The 19,788-nt window shown below is 54.0% G+C and overlaps 3 protein-coding genes and 1 long non-coding RNA gene across 7 annotated transcripts in view; 3 read left to right on the forward strand and 1 right to left on the reverse strand.

Moving 5' to 3' along the window:
* The first annotated feature begins 1,520 nt into the window (after nt 1-1,520).
* Nucleotides 1,521-8,297, forward strand: LOC109317832 (probable E3 ubiquitin-protein ligase makorin-2). 2 transcript variants are annotated; one of them, XM_019546758.1, is made up of 8 exons: nt 1,521-1,635; nt 3,120-3,239; nt 3,842-4,158; nt 4,481-4,575; nt 4,712-4,920; nt 5,807-5,917; nt 6,081-6,225; nt 7,777-7,973. In XM_019546758.1, the coding sequence occupies exons 1-8, from the start codon at nt 1,562-1,564 to the stop codon at nt 7,930-7,932; spliced, it is 1,227 nt and encodes a 408-aa protein (XP_019402303.1). In that variant the 5' UTR covers nt 1,521-1,561; the 3' UTR covers nt 7,933-7,973. The 2 variants fall into 2 exon arrangements, with proteins under 2 accessions (XP_019402303.1, XP_019402304.1); XM_019546759.1 differs by having other exon boundaries at nt 1,522-1,635; nt 3,842-4,152; nt 7,777-8,297.
* LOC109317833 lies at nt 8,051-8,828 on the reverse strand. Its single transcript, XR_002103128.1, has 2 exons — nt 8,354-8,828; nt 8,051-8,297 (listed from the first exon to the last, which is right to left on the reverse strand). It is a non-coding gene; the product is annotated as an uncharacterized LOC109317833 (long non-coding RNA).
* A 2,123-nt stretch (nt 8,829-10,951) lies between these two features.
* Nucleotides 10,952-17,756, forward strand: FANCE (Fanconi anemia complementation group E). Of its 2 annotated transcripts, XM_019546761.1 has the most exons (11): nt 10,955-11,031; nt 11,210-11,443; nt 12,061-12,754; nt 13,541-13,585; nt 14,323-14,382; nt 14,528-14,671; nt 15,101-15,224; nt 16,028-16,103; nt 16,369-16,435; nt 16,905-17,030; nt 17,443-17,756. In XM_019546761.1, exons 1-11 carry the CDS (start codon nt 11,018-11,020, stop codon nt 17,545-17,547), a joined length of 1,689 nt encoding a protein of 562 aa, XP_019402306.1. In that variant the 5' UTR covers nt 10,955-11,017; the 3' UTR covers nt 17,548-17,756. The 2 variants fall into 2 exon arrangements, with proteins under 2 accessions (XP_019402305.1, XP_019402306.1); XM_019546760.1 differs by having other exon boundaries at nt 10,952-11,443.
* Nucleotides 17,757-19,582: 1,826 nt separating this feature from the next.
* RPL10A (ribosomal protein L10a) overlaps nt 19,583-19,788 on the forward strand; it is a 4,687-nt gene continuing 4,481 nt past the window's right edge. The window contains exon 1 of one of the 2 annotated variants that reach the window (XM_019546763.1): nt 19,583-19,671. In XM_019546763.1, coding sequence (XP_019402308.1) covers nt 19,667-19,671 — 5 coding nt within the window. In that variant the 5' untranslated portion in view covers nt 19,583-19,666. The remainder of the gene's footprint in view (nt 19,672-19,788) is intronic. The other variant, XM_019546764.1, reaches the window with a different exon arrangement.

The following is a 19,788-nucleotide window of genomic DNA, read 5'->3' on the forward strand; positions in this document are numbered from 1 at the left end:
ATGCTATCGGCACAGCTACCAGCCCAGGCCTGATCCTCAGTCTTCGTCCTCAGGCAGGCTTTTGTCTATGAAAGCTCCCGCTTCTCTGAAACCAGTCAGCCTGTAAGGTGCCACCCTGCCCTGCCCTCTGTCCCCAAAGGAAACCTATACAATACCTTCAGGTAGCCTGCCAACAGAGCCGTGATTTTACCAGGCATCAAAACCAATGGTTTCATGGCCCCATTGTAGATAATCTCTTGCCTCTTCCTCTTTGCTTCACAGGTGGTAACTGCCTGCTTGCTTTCAAGTGGTCAAATTCATCCTCACCATTAGGATAAAACTAAAACCTTGGTTCTAACTTGGGCTTAGCTCAGACTGTGCTTGACCTCATACAGGGCGACTGAGGAGGGAGGAAGTCGCTTCTCAGTTGTGTCCCAGCTACACCAGTTGAAAGCCTGGCTGCATTAGGCCAAAGACAGGGTGGGTGTGCACAGGATAGACTAACCAAGTAAGCAGCCATTTCCTTCATCAGATGCTGAGGAGGGAGTGCAGGAAGCAGGGCCTCCAAACAGGCAGCACTGATTAGAATACAAAGGGCAGGGGAGGGAGAGGAAAAGAGAAGAGGGGCACTGATGGGGTACAGGAGAAAAACAAAGCGCTTAACCCATTGTAGCATTAGGCAGTGAAGACTTGCCCCGGCACAAACAACTCACTCGTCCCTGCCCTGCCCCAGGCTTTAGGGCTGCATTAGTGGCAGCTCATGGGGCCCTTGCGCTAGGTGCTGCACATGTGGTCAGGGGCTCTCCCAAGCCCAGCAGTACAACAGACTAGCCGGACTGTGGCAGACCAGTTTTTTGCAGCCAGTAGAAGGTGAGGGAGCGATGTGGCTGGCATCCTGGCTGCCCAGCCCCCATGACCAGGTGCCCGCTGCAGAGCTGGGGCAAGCAGGGGTCCGATCCTGATCCTGAACAAACAGCCCTGGAGCTGCAACGATGCCCATCTCACGGCTCCATCAGGCACCCCTGGCTTTGAGGGGTTGCTGCCCCCACACACTTACCACCTACATAAATAGGTGGGCAAAAGGAGGAAGAGTTAGCTCCAATAAGAGGGAGGGAAACTAAGGCAGCAGGAGGTTAAAAGATTTGCCTAGGGTGGCTGTAGCATAGCTAGGGGCTGCACCCAGCTCTCCTATTGCTCAACCACGAGACCCCCTTGCTCTTTGCAGGCACCGGCTGTGTGCAGTGCCTGGGAGCGGGGCACCCCCACTGCCCTGGATGCTGCTGTCTACCCAGCTTTCCGTCTCCATGGGCAGAAACACAGCTGGCCCCCTCCCAGCCCAGCACTGAAGGGGTTACAGCTCTGGGTGTAACCCTCCAGCCCCAGCACCTCCTGCTGAGGATCACATCATGGGGAGGGGGAGGGAAGAGGTGGGGACCCCTCCTTGCATCTGATAAGCCAGGGCTGAGCTAGGTGCTCCCTTTTGCAGAGGCCCAGCCCTGGAGGAGGGCTGGTGGAAAACCCCTCCCCTGCCATAAATACCTCTGGAGGGGCCAGCTGGCCCTTAGAGCTGGCATCCTACAAGATGGAGCCTGGGGCAGTGGTGGGCACAGGAGGGGCTCAAGGCAACAGGGGGTCTTGTGCAAGGGTGTTGTGCAGGTAAGGGCTGGGGGCAAGGGGGCTCCTGGCTGCAGACTGGCAGTGCCCTGAGGTTCTGCCCTGTTTGCTGGGGCTGGGTGGCTCTTGGAGGGGGGTTTGCACCTGGCTAATGGGAGCCTTCAGCTGGCCCTAAGTAGGCTCTGGAGTTAACCCTTTGTGCTGGCCCTAGAGGCCCTGCTGTTCCTGCCTGGCCAGGCGTGGGTCTGCCCAGACTTTCCAGGGCCAGGGGTTTGCATCATGGATGCTGACTGCAGAAGCAGCGGAGCTTAAGGCACTAGCAGCACTGGTGTTTTCTCCCCTCTGGGTTTCCCCAGTGCCTGGCTCAGGACTTCCTGTCGTCGGTTAAGGTTTCTTTGTGCTGTTTTTAGCACCAGCTGGTGGCTGCTGCATCCTGGAGTCTGAAACGTGGGTGTGAAAGCTCCAGGGGTGATGGATGCCTGGAAGCTGGTCTGGAGAGGGGAGGGGGCTGCAAAGGGGCACAGCCATTTTGGGATGAGTGCTTTTCTCCTCCACTTCCCCCAGGGGGTGCCCGACTCTCCAGGCCTCTTCCTTTGTCCAAGCTGTTGGGCAGTGGAGGATGGGGGTCCTCTCTGAGCTGAGATGGCCTGAGGGCTAGGGAGTGCTCCTGGTCTGTTCCCTTCCTTGCCCTGGGGCTTTGGCATCCCAGCCAGCCAGGCTGCTCCCCCAAGCTCCAGGGTGCCCAGTGCAGTATCCATGGGGAAAAACTGCCCCCCTGTCCTTCCCCGGTGGCTGTTGCTCCCTAGCTTTCTCTTGCGGCCATATGGCCGAGAGCCAGCAAAACTTGGGGGCACGTCTCCAGGCTTGTGCCTGCACGTAGGATACTTGCAGATCTTTTGGCAGCCATCTGAACCCCCAGGCTGAAAAGTTTGGGGTGCAGGGTACTTGTTGGTTGTAGGGCCACTTATGGTTCATGAACGGTTCAAAGGATTTAGAGTTGATCTGGCTAACGACCTGGGGCATTTTTTTTTAAGGAAAGAGGGTGGCTGTTGCTCTGTTCCCAGACCACTTGTGATCTCAGTTCAGAGGCTCCTTTCTTAATGCACTGTGGCTCGGTGAGGCCGCACAGCTCCCAGGCACCCGCGGGAACTAGATGCAACTCCCAAGAAGCCCAATATGCTCCTGCTTTGCCCCCCTAGCAAAGAAACAAACCAGCACTGGATAGGATACAAAAGCTTGGGTAGAGAGAAGCCTCTTGCCGTGAGCCACCTGGCTTGCACTGGGTGAACCTTGCTGGCTATAAGGGCCCAGGGGAACATGGGGTCACATTTCTGCGGCCTCCGGCAGGTCTGCCCAGTCCAACTGAACAGTGCTTGCACAAGTCTGGGAAGCAGGGGGCTCGCTGTAGTTTGGGGCCGGAGTGGCTTTGCGAGTGCCGCTTGGATGGGGCTGTGGGGTGGCAGCCCCAGGGCTGCGCGGGCTGCGCTGGTCCATCATGCGAGTGCATGTAATCGCCTTTCCCGCAGGAACTTTGCCCGTGGAGCCTGCAGATGGGGTCAGAACTGCCGTTTCTTGCACGACAGGAAGTCGGCCCAGATCTGTAGGTATTTCCAGAACGGGTTCTGTGGCTACGGAGACCGCTGCAGGTGAGGATGTGGCCTACGATAGTCCGAACCCATGCTAGAGGCTGGGGTCACGGGCTCCTCTGAGCAGCCTAGACCACACCCTGGTACACGTGCTCCTGCTCCCAGCCTGTGCAGAAGCTGGGGAGCGAGAGTCTCCAGAGTCTTGTCTAACAAGTCCCAATTCTCCATTGGCAGCACCAGTGGAGGCTGGGAGGGGGTGCAGGGATTTTGCTATGGGCACCTCCTTGCCCAGGGTTCGGATGAAGACGGGGTCCAGGCAGGCACAGCCTGGGAGAGTGTAACTGGAGTGGTAGCTCCCACAACACCAGCTTCTTTCTCCTGCCTCCTGCATACCAGGAGATGATTTTTTTTTTTTTAAAAACAATTTTTGGCTGTTGAAAGTCCTATGCTGAAATAGGGTGTAGATATCTTCCACTAAAGTTGGTGGTGGGGGTCTTGATCCACTAGACTTGTAGAAACAGCTTCCCTGGTGGATAGAGCAGGAGCTGTTCCCTCCAGGTCCCACTGTCCATGCTCCTTGGAGCAATGCTGCCCGATCTGGGTGCTACCTTGTGCCTCCCCCTGCACCTCCCTATGTGGCTTCCTCCCTCTGACTCTTCCAGCTACCAGCACATCCAAGGAAACCCAGGGCCTGCTTGGAGCCAGTGCGGGTCTGAGCCTCCCTTGCTGAGCCGCCGGGGCTCAGAGCCGGCCAGCGTGCCAGAGGCAATAGCCAGGAGCTGGGGAGGAGGAGCCAGGCGCGGCTCTGCGCCGGCGGTCCCCAGCGTCGCACAGCTGCAGCTGAACTTCATGTATCTGAGCACCGAGTTTGAAGAGGAAGAGTATGACAAAGAAAATGTCCCTGACACCCGGCACCCCCCAGACTGGGCCCTCAGCAGCGAGTTTGTCCCACGGCAGGCCCAGCAGGACTCGGGTGAGGGTGTGTGGGACCGGAGACGGGTGGGTTTTGCAGACGGTCTGAGTAAGCAGTGCTTTCCAACGCACCCTACAATGTTGTCCAATCTAGCTGAGATGAGACGGGCTGGCAAGTTGGCATCCATAGGTGGCTTTTGTTTGAGCAGCTCTCTGCTGGACAGACTCTGTATGGAGCTGGGATGCAGCCCTGGAGGTTAAGATGGCTGCAAGTTTGTACAGCAGGCTCCCACTTGCAGTCTGGCTCTTCAAATCCCTTCTTCCCTTTATGGGTGAACAGGACTCTTGCAGTCGCTGAGTGTTGTACTAATAGTTCTGTTCCTGGGCAGGTTCCAGAAGAGGAGAGACGGGACCTGAGAGAGCTCCTCTGGAGCCAGAAGTCATGTCCAGCAAGACCATCCTACCATCCGCTCACAGCATGGAGGTGTGTGGGGCATGATGCCCCCTCCAGAGGGGGTGGGGGGTTGGGATTTCTGCTCTCCCCAGTGGGGAATGCAAATGGGCAGCACTGAAAGCCAGCCTCTGCAGTACATGCCACCTGCTGCTGTGGCTCTCTGCAGGCTGCCGGGGAGCTGGGAGCCGGCGCTGCTGCTGGGGTGGAGATGAAGAGCAAGGACGTGGTGTGTGGCATCTGCATGGACAAGGTTTATGAGAAGGCCTTGCCTCAGGAGCGCCTGTTTGGGATCCTCCCCAACTGCAGCCATGCCTACTGCGTTGGCTGCATCAGCAAGTGGCGGAAGAGCCGCGACTTTCAGAACGCCGTGATAAAGTGAGTGCCTGTGGCAGTCACCAAGGTGGGTGGATGGGTCCATTGGCAAGGCATGCTGTGGTTGGCACTGCTGCTCTGCGCTCGGCCTCCTATCTCAGCGTTTTGGGGGTTTTTCTTTCTTCCCTGTTACTAATACATCCCCCAAGTTCCCTTTGTCCTTTTTTTTTTTTTTTTTTTTTTCTTTCTATTGCATGTATAGAGTCCTTTCCGGCTACCTCTCCTCCTGTGCTAACAGGTGTTTAGCTAGCTGATGAGCGTTTCTGCTGCTTGCCCCTACACTGCTTGCTCTTCTGTACTCCTCGTATGGCTTTGCCTTATGATTTCTTTTTGACCCCATCTTCCAGGTTGCTGCAGAGCCCCTGCTGCAACCAACAGTGGTCTTTTTTTAATGCTCATTATTTTTTTTTCTGTTGCACTGGGAAGATAAATGAGATGGAGGAGGTGGTAGGGTCAATCTTTCTGAGTCCTGTTCTCAGTATTGTTATATCATTGTTCCCTGAACAAATGGGAAACCTGCCTAGGACTTGAAGCATCTAGTGCATCTCATAGTGGGCTCTTTTTTTTTTCCTCCTTTTTTTTAAAGAGTCACAATCTGACAAGAAAAAACCATCTACCTTCAAGCTTTACCAGTCACAACAGCCTCATGAGCAGGGGTTGTTGGTTTTTTTTTTTTTTTTTCCCCCCTCGCTTTAGACTGAGCTGGTGATGGCTTCATTGCCTACCAAATACCCACTCCAGCAACAACTTCTACTGGCTGTTGTTGTGTGGTGGGGTTTAGTGCTTTGGGCTCTTGTGAAATAGGTGGTAGCACTGCCTGCCTGAGGACTGGCCTGGTCCCTAGGGGCAGTGCCCTCCATGCTGATGAAATCCCCTGCTCTGCCCGTAGGGCCTGCCCCGAGTGTCGAGTCATGTCCAGTTACTTCATCCCCCACAAATACTGGGTCTCTGACATGAATGAGAAAGAGAAGTTGATAGAAACCTTCAAGGCACGGACTGGGTAAGTGGGTGACACCTGCACATGGTCAGGTAGGGTGGGACGGACCTGCAGAGATGCCTGTTGTCCCAAGGGTGCAGGCCCTGACTCTGCTGGCTCATAGGTGGGTCTTCTACCAGCACTTGAAAATTTTCCATCTGAATTCACGAGAATGTAACTCTCCTAGAAAAATCAGATGCAAGTTCTTTGTCCGAGGTCGTGGCCACTGTCCCTTCAAATCGGAGTGCATCTACCTGCATGAGCTGCCTCGAGGCCAGTGCCCTGCCACGAGACCCCCTCGGCACAGGCCGCAACACAGAGGAAGCCCCGTGGTAAGTCTGGCTGGTTCAAGACTCCTGAGCCATGAGGGGCAGATGTTTGCTGGGGCTGGAGAGGGAGGCTGGATGCAACAGACCTGGCCACTGCTCTGCAGGTGAAGAATAAAAAATGGTGCTGCTCAAAACCTTGCTGGAGCTGGGATTTGGTGAGAGATCGTGGCAAGTGTCCCAGCTAGCTTTTCTTCTGTATCCACCTATCCCAGGGGCCTCTAGTGACTCCGTGAGCTCCCTGAAACTGTGTAGCGGGGGTGGGGAAGATGGGACACAAACCAGCAGCAAGCTGCTTTGGATCCGCTGATCTCTCTCCAGCTTTTTCCTCCAGTCTACACCCATCTTGTACACATGGCTTACTCTACTGCAGTGGTTCTCAACTTTTATTTTTGTACCAGGACCCATTTTATGAGCACTGATGGCCAGTCCTGACCCACAGCCCATTGCAAGGGAAAAGCCATGGTTTCCCACACTTTTTTTTTTTTCTTTTGAAGGAGAATCTATTTTGTTGTTCCATTTTTTTCAAGTTGCTCATGACCTTCTTGTATATCTTGTGACCCATTTCTGGGTCATGACCCATGGGGTGAGAGACACTTTTTTTTTTTTTTTTTCCTAGCAAACATTCTCACATTGATTCACTTAAACCCTTGGTTTTACTTGGAGTCTGCAAACCAGATTTGACATAGGGGTCAATCACTGGGATTTATACTCTTGTGAAAATGCTCCCTTCCAAAAGGTGGAATTTCTTTTACTGTCTTGGATTGCTGTTCATCTCCCTCCTGTCTTCCATTCTCCTTATTGTTACAGTCTCTGATGAGGCTGACTTCACAACTTAAGAGAAATATTATGGTGTGGCTATGCTGAGGGTTGCATCCACCACTACTGCTGATGTGCATGAGCTAAAGCTTGACTGAGCCATGTGTTGTTTATGCCAAGGCCTGCCTGTGTGATGCTTCCCACCAGGCCTTTCTTGTTAAACCCAAATGGCAAACTTTGCCATTTTGCTTAGTTTGATAATTTCAGCTGAACTTTTAAACTCTGTGCTGCTGTAGCCTTTTAACTGCAGGATGAAATCTGTAAGTATTTAAATGGTTCGAGGCCCGTGTACTGCAGTTACTTGGGTGGCTTGAGGTCTACTGCTCGGCTGCATTCCTACAGTTTTGCCCAGACACTTAAAAAAAAAAAAAAAAAAAAGGCTGAGGCTGGTAACTCAACTCTGCAGGATTGGGGCCTGGAAGCAGAAAGACTGTAATGCACAGATCCAGCTGCAACTGTCAGTGTGCCTCGGAGAGCACTTGGCCTGTGAGTCCTGGCACCGTAGCAGCCTCTGTACTGGGAGAGCTGGGGTTGGCATGGAGCTCCTCTATCTCGTTCCTAGCACGTGGTCTGGGTTTGTCTCGACTGCCTATTGCACCATGGTTTCCAAGGCAGGGCAGGTCTATGGAAGATGATGGCTGCTATCAGACTCCTTCCTGGGAGTAGCTCCATTTTGAACTCCTTTGCAGGTTTGTAGTTTTCCTGTGTGTGGTGAGCTTGTCATGTCCTGTGTTGCAGGTGTTCAATCCCTCTCCTTCAGAGAGCTCCGACGAAGAGGGAGATGACTTCTTTCTTGTCCAGTGGGAACTCACCTGTGCCCTGTTGCAAGAAGGTTTTGGGTACTTGGACAATTGCCATGAGCTTTTCTACTGTGATTCCAGTGACTCCGAGTAAACCAGTGACCTGGGGATCTATGACTGGGCCTGGATGGATGGATGGATGGCTTTGATGCCACCAGTGACTTGTGAAACTACTTTGGGGGTGGGGCGGGGAGGAGGAAGAGATGACCTTCTTTTAAGCTGCTCAGCTGTCTGTCTGCCTGGCAGGGCCTCTGGTATCTCATTTGGAGCTGTTCTGTAGATGGGAGACGGTAACGCAAGATCCTGCTTTAGACAGGGAAGCTAGCTTCCACAGGGAGAGGGATCTCTCTCGCCTTTTTCTGGCCTGCCTAGTGTGAGATGTTAGCCCCATTGCCACTTCATGTCACACTTCCCTCCCTCCCTTCCCTCTGCCCCTTCTCTTAAGAATTTCATGCCTCTCTACCTAGTTCCCTCACCCTCTCTGGTTCCCAGCATGGGTTCTGGTGCCAGTCCACACCTTCCCCTAGAGCAAGCAGCTGGGAGGCCTCTTGCCAGGGTCTGTAGTGTCCTGTAGTCACAGCATTGCACCCTTGCAAGGCTGAGTGGTCTGTGCCTTTGTGCTGCTGATGCTGGTCTCTGGGAGGAGCTGGCTGAGCAGCACTGCCCGAACTGGGCAGTTCCTGCATCTTTGCTGCAGCAGTGGAATGCTGTTGTCTGCCCATATTTAGAGACTTAAGAGGGGCACCAGTCTAGGATTAGTGTGTGTGTGTGTGTGTGTGCGGGCGCAGGGGGTATGGGGTAGGAGAGTGTTTGTTTGGGGGTTTTTATTGATGCAGAGATCCGTCTTGGCAGCTGTGTAACCTGATCAGCGAGCCCTATGAACTGAAAGGGCCACTGCCTGTTCCCTAAGCTGCCTGTGCCTGTACATGGCAACTTTTTTTTTTAACTCTTGCAACTTACAGATTTTCCTGAACAATAAAATGAGCTTTAAAAAAATCAGCCCTCTGCCTGCAAACTTTTGCAGGGGGAGAAGAAAGGATGGGAGCAAGGATTTATCCTGAAACTTTCCCTCTACCCCTCCCTGGCTCAGGGCCTTGCTTGCACTGGCCCTACCACTTCCTTCCCTCCACTAGAAACCAATTCCTGAAGCCCCTGCCTATGGCTTGGAGTAGAGGCAACTGGTTGGAACAGAAATGTTTCCTTTATCATCTGTTGCCTTCTATGTCACCCTCACTTCACAATAGCATAATCTGCTCGCTCTTGCATGTCTTTACGTGCTGCTAGTGTGGCTATTGGGCAGGGGCCAGGTAGCTGGGGATGCACATGGAGACTTGGTGCTATTTTAATGCCAAGTTACTTCCACTCCTTTCAGAGGAGCCTGTTGAGATGAGGGGAGACCTGCTGGGTCCCTCTTCTATTACTGATGCTACCTTTGCCCAAGAGTGTTGCCCTGTTCTTGCTGGGGTAAGTGAATGGGGAAAGGATATGTTGGTTCCTCACATCTAGTTCCCAGGAGGATGGGTTTATTGCCCTACAGGGTGGGTGGAGAGGCGTTCAGTCATAGATGAGCTTAGAGACCCTTCCACAGGCCTGTGAAATGCTGAAGAGTGTTGCACCTGCAAGCCTCACTCACCAGGTAGACCCCAGATTCAGGTCTGGGTTAGATGTGCAGTCCCTGCCCTGCTTGGACTGGGAGCTTCGGCCGGACCTCGCTGGCGCAGGTGCTTAATGGAGTTGGCAGAGAGCTTTGGTCCTGGCCAGCTGACAGTGTCCTCAGTCTGGACCTGGTGGACTCTTTCACAGATGCATCTCTGATGTAGTTTTCTTTTTAAAAAAAAACAAAACGGTTGTGTTCCAGGCCAAATCAAGTCCAAATCCGTGAGTCAGTGCAGAATCATAAGTCGCCCTACAACCGGCAAACATCCTCCACCCCTGCCAGAGGCTTCAGATATTTCCTTTGGCAGGCATCCTACGTGCAGACCCAAGTCCAGGGGCTTAGGGGTTCGGATGCTCCCAAGTTTTGCCTGCCCTCAGCCATATGGTGCAGAAGCAAGCTAGGGAGGAGCCTCCCATTTCCATAAAATGGGCGTTAAGCCCCAACACCTCAGCGGGTACTAAACCACACCAGAAGAACATCATGGGCCCAGATTTGTATTTATTTATTTAAAGATATGTCTATATATACATACACATCTACACTCTTCATATCCCACCACCAAAGGAAAAAGCTTCCCCCGCTACAAAAACCACCCCGTACAAAGGCCCGCTGGCCACCTGAACCCGTTACAATACCTGCACCGCATGCAACACACCAAACAACTAAGCCCATCCTGGTCCCCCAGCCCAGGCCACGCTTGCGGGGTCACATACTCAGTTCAAGTGTCCTCTCTGTCCTCGGCGGTCCAGCTCCCGCCGGAGGACTCGCTGCTGCTGTCGCCGTCACCGGCCTCTGTTACGGAGCCGGACAAATGGTGTTTTAATCCACCCTCTGATATGGCGTTTCCCTTGTCACCGCAACAGCCCCTACTCCAGTGCCTCTTTTACTAGTGGTGGGGGGGAGTGCTGCTGTAGATGGGGTGAGGGCTGGATCCAGAGGGGATGCAGCGGCACGGCTGCACCCCCCCTTGTAGAAATGGAGCCCCCCCACCCGGACTGTTTAGGTCTTTAAGGCAGGTGAAAATCCCACCCTCCCCTTCCCTACGCCTCGGGCCCATTCCCTCCCGGCTCCCCAGCGCAGGGGTGGGGACAGGCACACCCTGCTGCACCTTCTCCTGCCCCCTGGGACGAAAGCCTCAGCGGGGGGGGGGGGAGGGGTTTGCCATTTCCCGGGTCAGGCCCAGACCCCTCCCGCCCGGGCTCCTCCGGCGCACGCCCACCTTTCCGAGCCTGGGGGCGGGGCCACAGCTCGCCCCGCCCGCCATCGCGTCACTTCCGCTCCTGCCCGGGCTGCTGCTCGGCTTCCTGCTTCCGGCCCGCTGTTCCCCGCCCGGCCTGCGGCTCCGCTTCCTTGCCTCAGCGCTGCTTCCCCTGCCCCGTGCGCTGCAGGAGATCAGTGCGGTGGCTGGGTTTTCCAGAGGGCTGGGACCAGCCGCAGGGCGCGAGGAGGCGGCCAACCGCCTCCTGCGCTTGGGGCAGAAGGGAGCTGCGGCTGGTCAGGGGTCTCCACCCCGTGCAGTCTCATGCGCCCAGCTAAGTATGTCCCAGGAGGTCTGCGCCCTCCTCCCAGCTTGCCTGGAGACGAGAGCTCGCCCGAGGGGACAGAGCGATGGTCTCGGAGGCAGCGAGGATCAGCAGTGGGAGCCCTGGGCCCAGGGGCTGGGCTGGGGCAGGGTGTTGCACACGGGCTCGCGTGCTGACCCTTTCCTTTGCAGTCCCCGCAGGATGGAGCGGCCCTCGCCCCCCTGGCTGCGGAGGTTCGACAGGCCTTCCCGCCTCCTCCTCCACACGCTGACGTCTGGGCCGTCCGGGGCGCTGGCGGCTTGCCGAGCCCTCCCGCGTGTCCAGTCTCGTAGCCCGCCAGGGGAGGCCTTCCACTGGAGGACCTTCATAGCCACCTTGTGCACCGAGGACCCGGTGCTGGAGGGGCCTACGGAGGCCCTCGCCTTGTGAGTGCCGCGTGTTTCCTGTTTGGAAAGCTTGTCCTAGCCCCTCGTCTGTGACGCAGCTGTTCTAGCCCCTTGGGGGCCTGTTCCTGCTCCCAACTCCTAATAAAGCCCTGAAGGGCCACATCTCTTGCTCACCAGCTTTATTGCTGGGAGTTTGGGATGGGTGAAGATGGCAGCTTTGCTCTTAGGGATGCACCTAAGATTACCACAGGTAATCTCCTGCCCATGTGATCCCTGCTGAAGCTTCCCCATGGGGTGGTGTTAACTCCCTGGTTCACAAACGCTGAGGCAGCTGGAGTGCATTGTCCCGTGCCAGCTCACGAGGAGCTTCCAGTCCCAGCACGGGGGTAAAGCTCAGGATTTCCTGCCTATAGGCCATCAGACATGTTCACTTTGCGGCCCAGGCCAGGACCCCATCCCTCCCAAACTTTGTGGAAGGGGGGCGGTCTGGGTCTGGGTCTCAACTAGCCTCCCTCTGCTCTCCTCCATACATCCTCTTCCCATGGGTGGATGGTGGCTTGGTGCTTTGGGAGGCAGCACCCAGCTGGACCAGGCAGGAGAGTTTCCAAGATTTAATCACCCCGAATCCTCCCCTTTGCCTTCTGCTCCTCCCTCAGAAAGCCACTGCTGCTGCTGCTGCCCGTGCTATGTCAGAGAAATCTCTTCTCGCTGCTGCACGTGGTGCGGTCCACTGTGCCGAAGGACTGTCTCAGCCAGCTGCTTCAGGCCGTCAGACAGGATCCCAGTCCAGACCTCTGGGTGCGGGCTCTGGCAGAACTGCTTGAGCAGGGGGTGACAGAAGAAAGACGCTGCTCAACTCCAGTTCCCCTGACCGCCACGTGCCAGCAGCAACTGAAGCATTTTTGCCAGAAAATCACAGGTACTGCCCAGCAGAAACCAGAGCTGGAGAGGAAACTAAACTGGTGCATCAGCAAGCCCCCAGGCTCTGAGGTAGGGCCTGCTGGGGTCCCAGACTCGGCATCACAAGTCAAGAAGCGCAAGAAAGGAGCCGAGGAAAGTCTGGAGCCCGGGGGGGAGAGGCAGAGGAAAAAAACACGCTTGGATGAGGTTGGATTTGAATTGGGACAAAGCAGCTTCCAGAGAGGAGCTGATGCTGCTGGTGCTGGAGATGAGATCATGAGAGAGGTCTTGGGGCACGAGCCTGCTCAGAGCCAGAGATCCCAGCAGGATGCTGGTACTGAGATGAGAGATGCCAGTCAGAGTTTGCAGCAGGATGCGGCGGAGGAAGTAGGAGATGCCTGCCTGGACTCCCAGAAGGATTCGGCAGCAAAAGTCCCTGACTCCCTCCAGGTGCAGCCCAACATTTCAGTTCTCTCTGGGTGTTCAGTTTGCTCTGCAGGTGAATTCTCTCCAGGCACGCAGAATATAGAGACCCGTCTTTCCACAGGTCGCAGCAATCTTGCCAGATCGGCTTTGAAGGGGGAAAATGGGGAGCTATCTGATGCTGATGTATTCCCTGCCCAATATAAAGCAGCCTCCTCAAGGAGCTGGTCCTGCACTGTGATGTAAAAGCTGCCAAAATCCAATTGGGGAACAGACATAGCAAGAGCTGGGTGCAGAGCTGAGGGCCTGCTCTCTGGGGATGGCCATGGGAGGGGCAGGAGCTATTGGGTTACCTCTCATACGTGTTCTGGCTTTCCCTCCAGAAATGGCTGCTGCTAGGTTCCAGTGCAGAACCAGGCTGCCTTTAAATGCAACAGTAGCATTGCTGAGCTCCTCCCGTTCAAAGATCCCCAAATGATCTGCAGACTACGTACAGCAGTTTGGGAGGGTAGAGGGTCATGCTACCTGCTTCTTAAGTGCAGCCACTTCTGGGGTGGAATGGAAAAGCTGTTTAACAGTATGCGATTAAACAACAGTTCAGAATAGGAGGGTGAGGGAAATTGCCCAGTAACCTTTCAGCTGACTTTTCATTCCGAGCCACCCTGTTTCCCATTCCTGAAACCCGAATGAATATAAAATGGGATGGGGGATTATCTGTGTGGCTTTGGGGCAACACAGACACACACTGCGAATCTACCTCTCCTAGGGCTTCAGGTTCTAGGATTTAACAGTTTGTAACACATCTTTTCCCAGATGCATGTGCCAAGGCTTAAGATGCTGCTGGAGAAGGAGTCTAGTGTAAGTTCTTCCTTCTGCAGAAGGTCTGGATGACTTAGTGCGGGGTATCCAGAGAGGTTTGCAAGAGATGGGCTTTGGAGGCAGCCCTGGGGGGAAGTGATCTGACCTGACAAAAGGACAGTCCTGCTGCAGCTTCCACATACTGATACGCAGCTGTGTCCCAACTGGGCACTGATGATTGTCACTGCACAGTTGACATAAAGCCTCTGTGGATCAGTGAGTCTGCTATGCTGTCCCTTTGCAGCTAACACTGGAGGCTCAGAGGATAGTTCCTAATGCGACTTTGTACTTTGCATCTCAGTTGCTTCACAAACCATAATTAAGCTCCCTCAGCCCCCATCACAGATGTGGTGTCCCCTTATACAGACATGGAAACCAGCGTACAACAGCCGAGCGGTTTTCTCAAAATAGTGCAGCGAATCTGTGGCAGAGGATGGGAACAGGGCCTGGGAGCGCTTACGCCCAATTCTGGGTTCTCACCCGAATGCCCCATGGCGCATTTGTGGGGCAGGAGCAGCTTGGCCAGATGAACTCATGAAATCTGGGAACTGGCTCCCCTTGTGACTGCTGCAGGGCTGATGTTTCTTCTGCAAGGGCCACTCTCATACATTGTCTCTGGCCCATCTTGGGGAGCTTTTTTCTGATTTGTGTCTGATAGTTTCCTTTGAAGCAGTCTGAAGAGGAGGGGTAAGAACCTGTTGTTCTAAATGCCTGTTTGATCTCCTGTTTCCCGGCAGCAATCTGAGAAGGCTGCCCTGCCTGCCCTGCAGATCCTGAATGAATGCAGCCCCTGCCAGGTGAGTAAACAGTGGAGACTCCTCAGGAGGGTCTTCCCATACTAAAAGCAGCCCTCCAAACCCAGCTGCTCATTCTGTTCCTCTCTTCCCAGTGCTTGTGACATATGCCATTGTCCCCTTGTAATGTGTGTCCTTCTCTTTGCAGCTGGAAGGACTTTGCTTATTGCTTCAGCTCTCTCAGTGCCCAGAGCCTGTCCTCATGCGCTTCTGCACCTGGCTTCTGGCGCTCACGCCTGTGCTCAGTTACACCAATGCTGCAGTACTGGCAAGGCAGCTCTTCCTCCAGCGGGTATGTACTGCTGGCCCTCGTGGGGAGTGCTGAGGGGAAGGAAGGCCCGTGTTGTTGGCATTATCAAGGAGCTTCTCCTGTGTAATTTTGTGTCTTGTGGAACGAGCTGATACTGGATATTGTACGCAGGGAGGGTGCAGGGCTGCTGGACTGGCACCTTCAGGGGTAATATTGATACCCGGACAAAGGGACTTCAGCCTGACTTGGCCTTTACCCCTCTTTGCTCCTCTGACTTTGAAGAGCACTGCAAAATGATGCAGGAAAGGCAGCCAGTTTTTCTTCTGCCACCCAACTGCATGGCTTATTCAAACATCCCCATCATAGCTCTCCCTTTGAAGCCGGGCTCTGCTGACAGCCCCAGAACTGGGATAGAGCCTAGCAAAAGGCCTGCAAGCAGCACAAAGTTTGTCCGTCTTCCCTATCTCCTAGGTTCTTTCACTCAGCCAGCCCGCCTCACGCCATCTCATGGCTGCTCTGACTTCATTCTGCTCCAAATATCCTCGGCCTTTCTGCTGCGCCTTGATTGCCCCAGTCCTGCAGGCTCCAGGAGGAGGTGAGCTTGGAACCATGTCGTCCAGTAGAGCAGAGATCTGCTCTGTGACTGGACTCGCATGCTATGCATCCTACATGCTTGGGACTGTTATCCTAACCTGGGTCCTGTCTCTGGGTTGCTGGCACTTGCTTCGAGGTTGGGAGTTCATAGACTGTTTGTATTTGCTCTGAAACCAGTGCATGACATGGAACCAATATGCTGATTTACTGGGATCCCTTGTGTCCATATATCCCAGTTATTCCTTTCACGGCACTTCCTTTGAACTGTCCTTGGACTGAGCGCAGTGTATTCTGGGGGTGATTTAAGGTCTGTTTGTGAACGGTTGGAACAAAGGATTGCAGTGTGTAAATGCTTGAGAATTCCTGATCTAAGCTGAATGAGGGAGGGAGCACCTCCCCCCGCCCAAAATATTGGTGCTCATGGGAGGCGCAGATGGAAATCCACCGGCTGGAAGTGTCCAGGAACTGCACTTGAGTTAAGCCTCTGTACTAGTATCACTTGGGTAGGTGGGCATCCAAGGACTAGTTACAAACAGGCAAACGCTGTAGGTAGAGTTCCTCTTGACAATATTATAAAGGGTGAAGCTGGGCTCCAAGGGTCAACCTTCAGCTTGGCGTAAGAGGACACGACTCCATCCACTTGAGTGGATCCGCTCCCAGGGCTGACTGTGGCCCTAGGCACGGCTCCTCTTGTGCGAGAGACAACCAGCTGTTATGTGAGCCCTTTGAATGTGACCCATTCTCATGGGTGGAGGCAATGGTTATGGGCACGCACAACCCACTTCTTTCCTTTTGCCCTGGCAGGCTCCGAGCGGATGAAGCTCCTGTGTGAGGTGATAGAGGACTGCCTAGAGCCAGAGTACATGAGGCTGGTGCTAAGGTGAGTGCCTGCAAAAGGCAGCAAATTTGCACTTTCTCTGGTATCCCCTTCTACAGCACTGACTTGGATTGCCAGTTGCCTTAAGCTGGCATGTCTCATTGACAACAAGGACACAAGCAAGCCTGGGTTTGCACAGTTGACTCCCATGGATATGTACAGAGGCCATCTATTGTATCAGGCAATGTGGGCAGGTGCTGGAAGCCAGCGCTGATGCATTCCTCATGACATCCACAGTGTTCCCTGCCTCTTATTTTCTCTCTTACAGCCAGCTGCTGGAGATGTCTTGGTCAGAAGAGCTCATCACAGTTGTGCTTGGGGTGCTGGGAAGGCAGGTGAGAGAACACGCTCGTCTCCCTGTGTTCAAATTATACTTCTCTAGATTTTGCAAGGTGCTGTCTTGATGACCCAGGGAACTGGAGTCCTGGCTTCTCCCCACAGCAGCGCAGTGTTCGGATCTGAGCAGTTCCAGTCATTTGTTGTTTGAGTTCTGTCCCCTAGACCAGAGCTATTCGGCTTCCCTGTGGCCAGGAGCTGTCCCTACCTGGATACAAACACGCTCCCCTGCAGCAGGGACAGTATGAGATGGCTGCAAGGGCTTGTGAGCTGTAGGCTGGCCCCTCGCAGGCTGCATGCAGTTTGCAGGCCTCCAGTTGGAGAGCCCTGTTGACCAGGCTAATTTGCCTGGAACCCATGCCAAGCTCGTTTCAGTGGTGCCTGGCTGAGGTGCTGGGTATTTGAAGTGGCTTCTGGTCTCCGTGTTCTGTTGATCTTCTTTGCGCCAAGCCCACTTCTTTCTTTAAGGTGGAGCTACCCCCTGAGCTCTTCAACCGCCTGGTCCTGAACCTGTGCCGGATGGCCCAGGAGTTTGCCACATCAATGAATTATGCCAAGTTGCTGATGACTGTGCTGACTGTGTGTGCAAGCAACGTGAGTCCATGGGGGCCGTGCCTTGAGCTGGCAGGGGGTTAAGAGGAAACTGTCTCAGACTGGCTCTGCTTAGAGTGTCTGTTGCTCTGTCTTAGTGACTGGGGTGCCAATTTAAACACCTTTCAGATGGATGTTGGGGTTTTTTTGTCTTTACTCCCTGGCTTAATGTGTTTTATTGTGGGGAATGCTAATCCATGTGGGCTTGCAGTGAGTCACTTCTATCCTGATTTTGAGGTGCTGAGCACCCACAACTCCAACTGCCTGATGGAAATGAGACCCAGAGTATTTCCAGTCCCCTTCTGAGCAAGGATCTTGTTGCTAGAAGGGAAACCAACTGTTAGGCACCATAGATGCTTCCTTTAATCCAAGGCCAGTGGAGCCTAATTACCTGTTTCTCTGTCTTCCTCTGCAGGTTACTCCAACCCATCGGAGCCATCTGGCTAGTGTCCTGGATCTCAATAGAACAGCCCTAAAGAAATCTCTGCAGGTAGCGCTGGAACAGGTGGCTCCCAGTTGAAAAAAGCAAGTCAGATCCCTGTATTTCCTGAGGATGGAACAGCCTCATGGGTCTCTGATCTGGGTCTGCACCAGTAGAAGGGACCGCAGGCCACCAAAGGGAATATGCAAGAAGACGGTTCTGCCCTCCTGTGTTTCTTGACTACAGCTTGTGGAAATGGCTGGAGATTACCTTGAGAAGCTACCATGGATGCAGACGGGAGCTGCACTGAAGGGCTGGCTTTGACTATTGCTCAGCCGACATGCAGGTTCCTTGTCCATTAAGAGTTTTTTAGCTTTTTCATCCTCTTCAAAAATGAAAGTGGAGACTTGGAGAACGGGTCTCGAGAAGCAATATTGGATTTGTGTGTGCAGAATGCCCATCGGGCAGAAGTATTTACATCTACTGAGCAGCTCTGCTAACAGGCAGCCTTGGCATCTTGCAGGTGCCCTTAAAGAAGTCTGTGTGTGAAGAGCCTAAAGCTAATGGATAATTAATTCTAGAGGAACCTACAAGGTAACGTTTCCTATGAATGCTCAGTTTGTGCTCTTGCATAAAAACTCTTGTTGCATGGTAGCCATACTCCATGTGGATCGTCAGAAGATGAGGCCTTATGTGGCTGAGCACTGAGCTGGATGAGTGAGCTCTCTTGGGCAAGGTGAAAGTAGTCTGAATGAAATAATAACTTTCTCTCCCCTGCAATTTGAATTGGACTAGATGCGGCCAGACTACGAATAAGGGGCACCATAAATCTCGTGCAAGCTTCTTCGGAAATGTTCGACCCAGTTTTGTAAATCAGTGGTTTTGATAAAGAGACCCCAAGCTTCTCTGAACTGCAGATAACTGGGTTATTCCATAACTACAAGTTAGAGCATGATTGGTTTACATCCTTTGCTTCTCCTTTTTTTAATGAAATGTTTTTAAGAGGGGTATGGATATTTAGTTTGGAGATATCAAAGGAGAGTTTCATGCTCTGCTGTTTCAGTGAAAGACCCAGTTTGTGAGCTGAAGGCGCTCACCCGGGGTTTTGTTTCTTTCCAAATTGCTATAAAAGTCTCACTAAAGGCTTTGTCTGTACTGCATCTATCTAAAACCTGAAGGAGAATATGCTTTTGTTCTTTCTCCTTGTCTTGGTAACCACAATACAATAAACAAATAGCCCATAGATATCCTCGATGGCTTTCCTGTGTAACTTCGTCTCTCCCTTGACTTTTTTCATTCTTCCTGGCATGGGAGGCAGGGTTGAGTTAACAACGGGATTTGCTTTGAAATGCATCCAGTTCTAAATCATCATTGTTGGCGTGTCTGTTGTATGCTCTCAGGCTCCCTAGAAGCCGTCAGTGTTTGACAGACATGAACCCAGGTAACTGTCACAAACCACCTGTCAGAAGGTTGCAGCTCACCTTTTAAAACCGCCATTTACCCTCCTTCCCACTGCTGTTTGCTTTCATCTGCACAGGTAGGCAGTGTCGATAAAGAAAAGGGTCCATGTAGCTGTAGAGAAATAGGGACCTCCAGAGCTCATCTAGTCCAACCTCCTGCCTGAGGCAGGATCATGCCTATCCACACCATCCCATACAATCCATAACCCAGTGGCGCTGCGTAGGCGGTGCACGTGGAACTCCTGACAGCGCTGGTACACCCCCTGAGCTATAACCCCTGTCTGTTAACAGGCCCTGGCCTAAATGAAATGACTTTTGGCCCTAAAGGAAAGGGTAGCCTCAAGAGGCATCAACACCAGAGCTGTGGCAAAGAAGAGATGAATAAGCCCTGCGAGAGCAGCGGTGGGAGAGGGTTGTTGGTAGAAGAGCGGGCGGCCCCCTCTGGGCCGAGACCGCCACATTGCAGAGGGGCAGGAAAGAGCCGAGATTTTGCGGGGGGGAGGTGGCGCAGGCTGGAGAAGGGGCCGGCGGTGCACACGGGGCCCTCCCTTCCCAGCCCGGTTGGGTGCAGTTCTCCGCTGCTGCCGCCAGGGGCTCCACGCGCACGTCACGGCTCCAAGCCCCGCCCCCGCAGCCACGCTCTGCCCCTCCCAAAATGGTGTCCGCCCCACCACCTCTCGCGAGAGCCGGCGCAGGCTTTTGACGTGTTTTCCGCGCGACGAGGCCTTTTCTTTTCCGGCCCCTGCACCGGCAGCACGATGAGGTGGGGCCGGCTTCGGGCGGTCATCCGCCGCCATCCGCGCCTGGGGCTGCACTTGCGCTGGGCCCGGCTCTCGCTCCGGGCACAGCGGGCGGTGCTGGCTGCGCGAGCGCGGGGCCG

Source organism: Crocodylus porosus, unplaced genomic scaffold (assembly GCF_001723895.1).
Source record: "Crocodylus porosus isolate Cpor-Errol unplaced genomic scaffold, CroPor_comp1, whole genome shotgun sequence".
Lineage (NCBI taxonomy): Eukaryota > Metazoa > Chordata > Crocodylia > Crocodylidae > Crocodylus > Crocodylus porosus.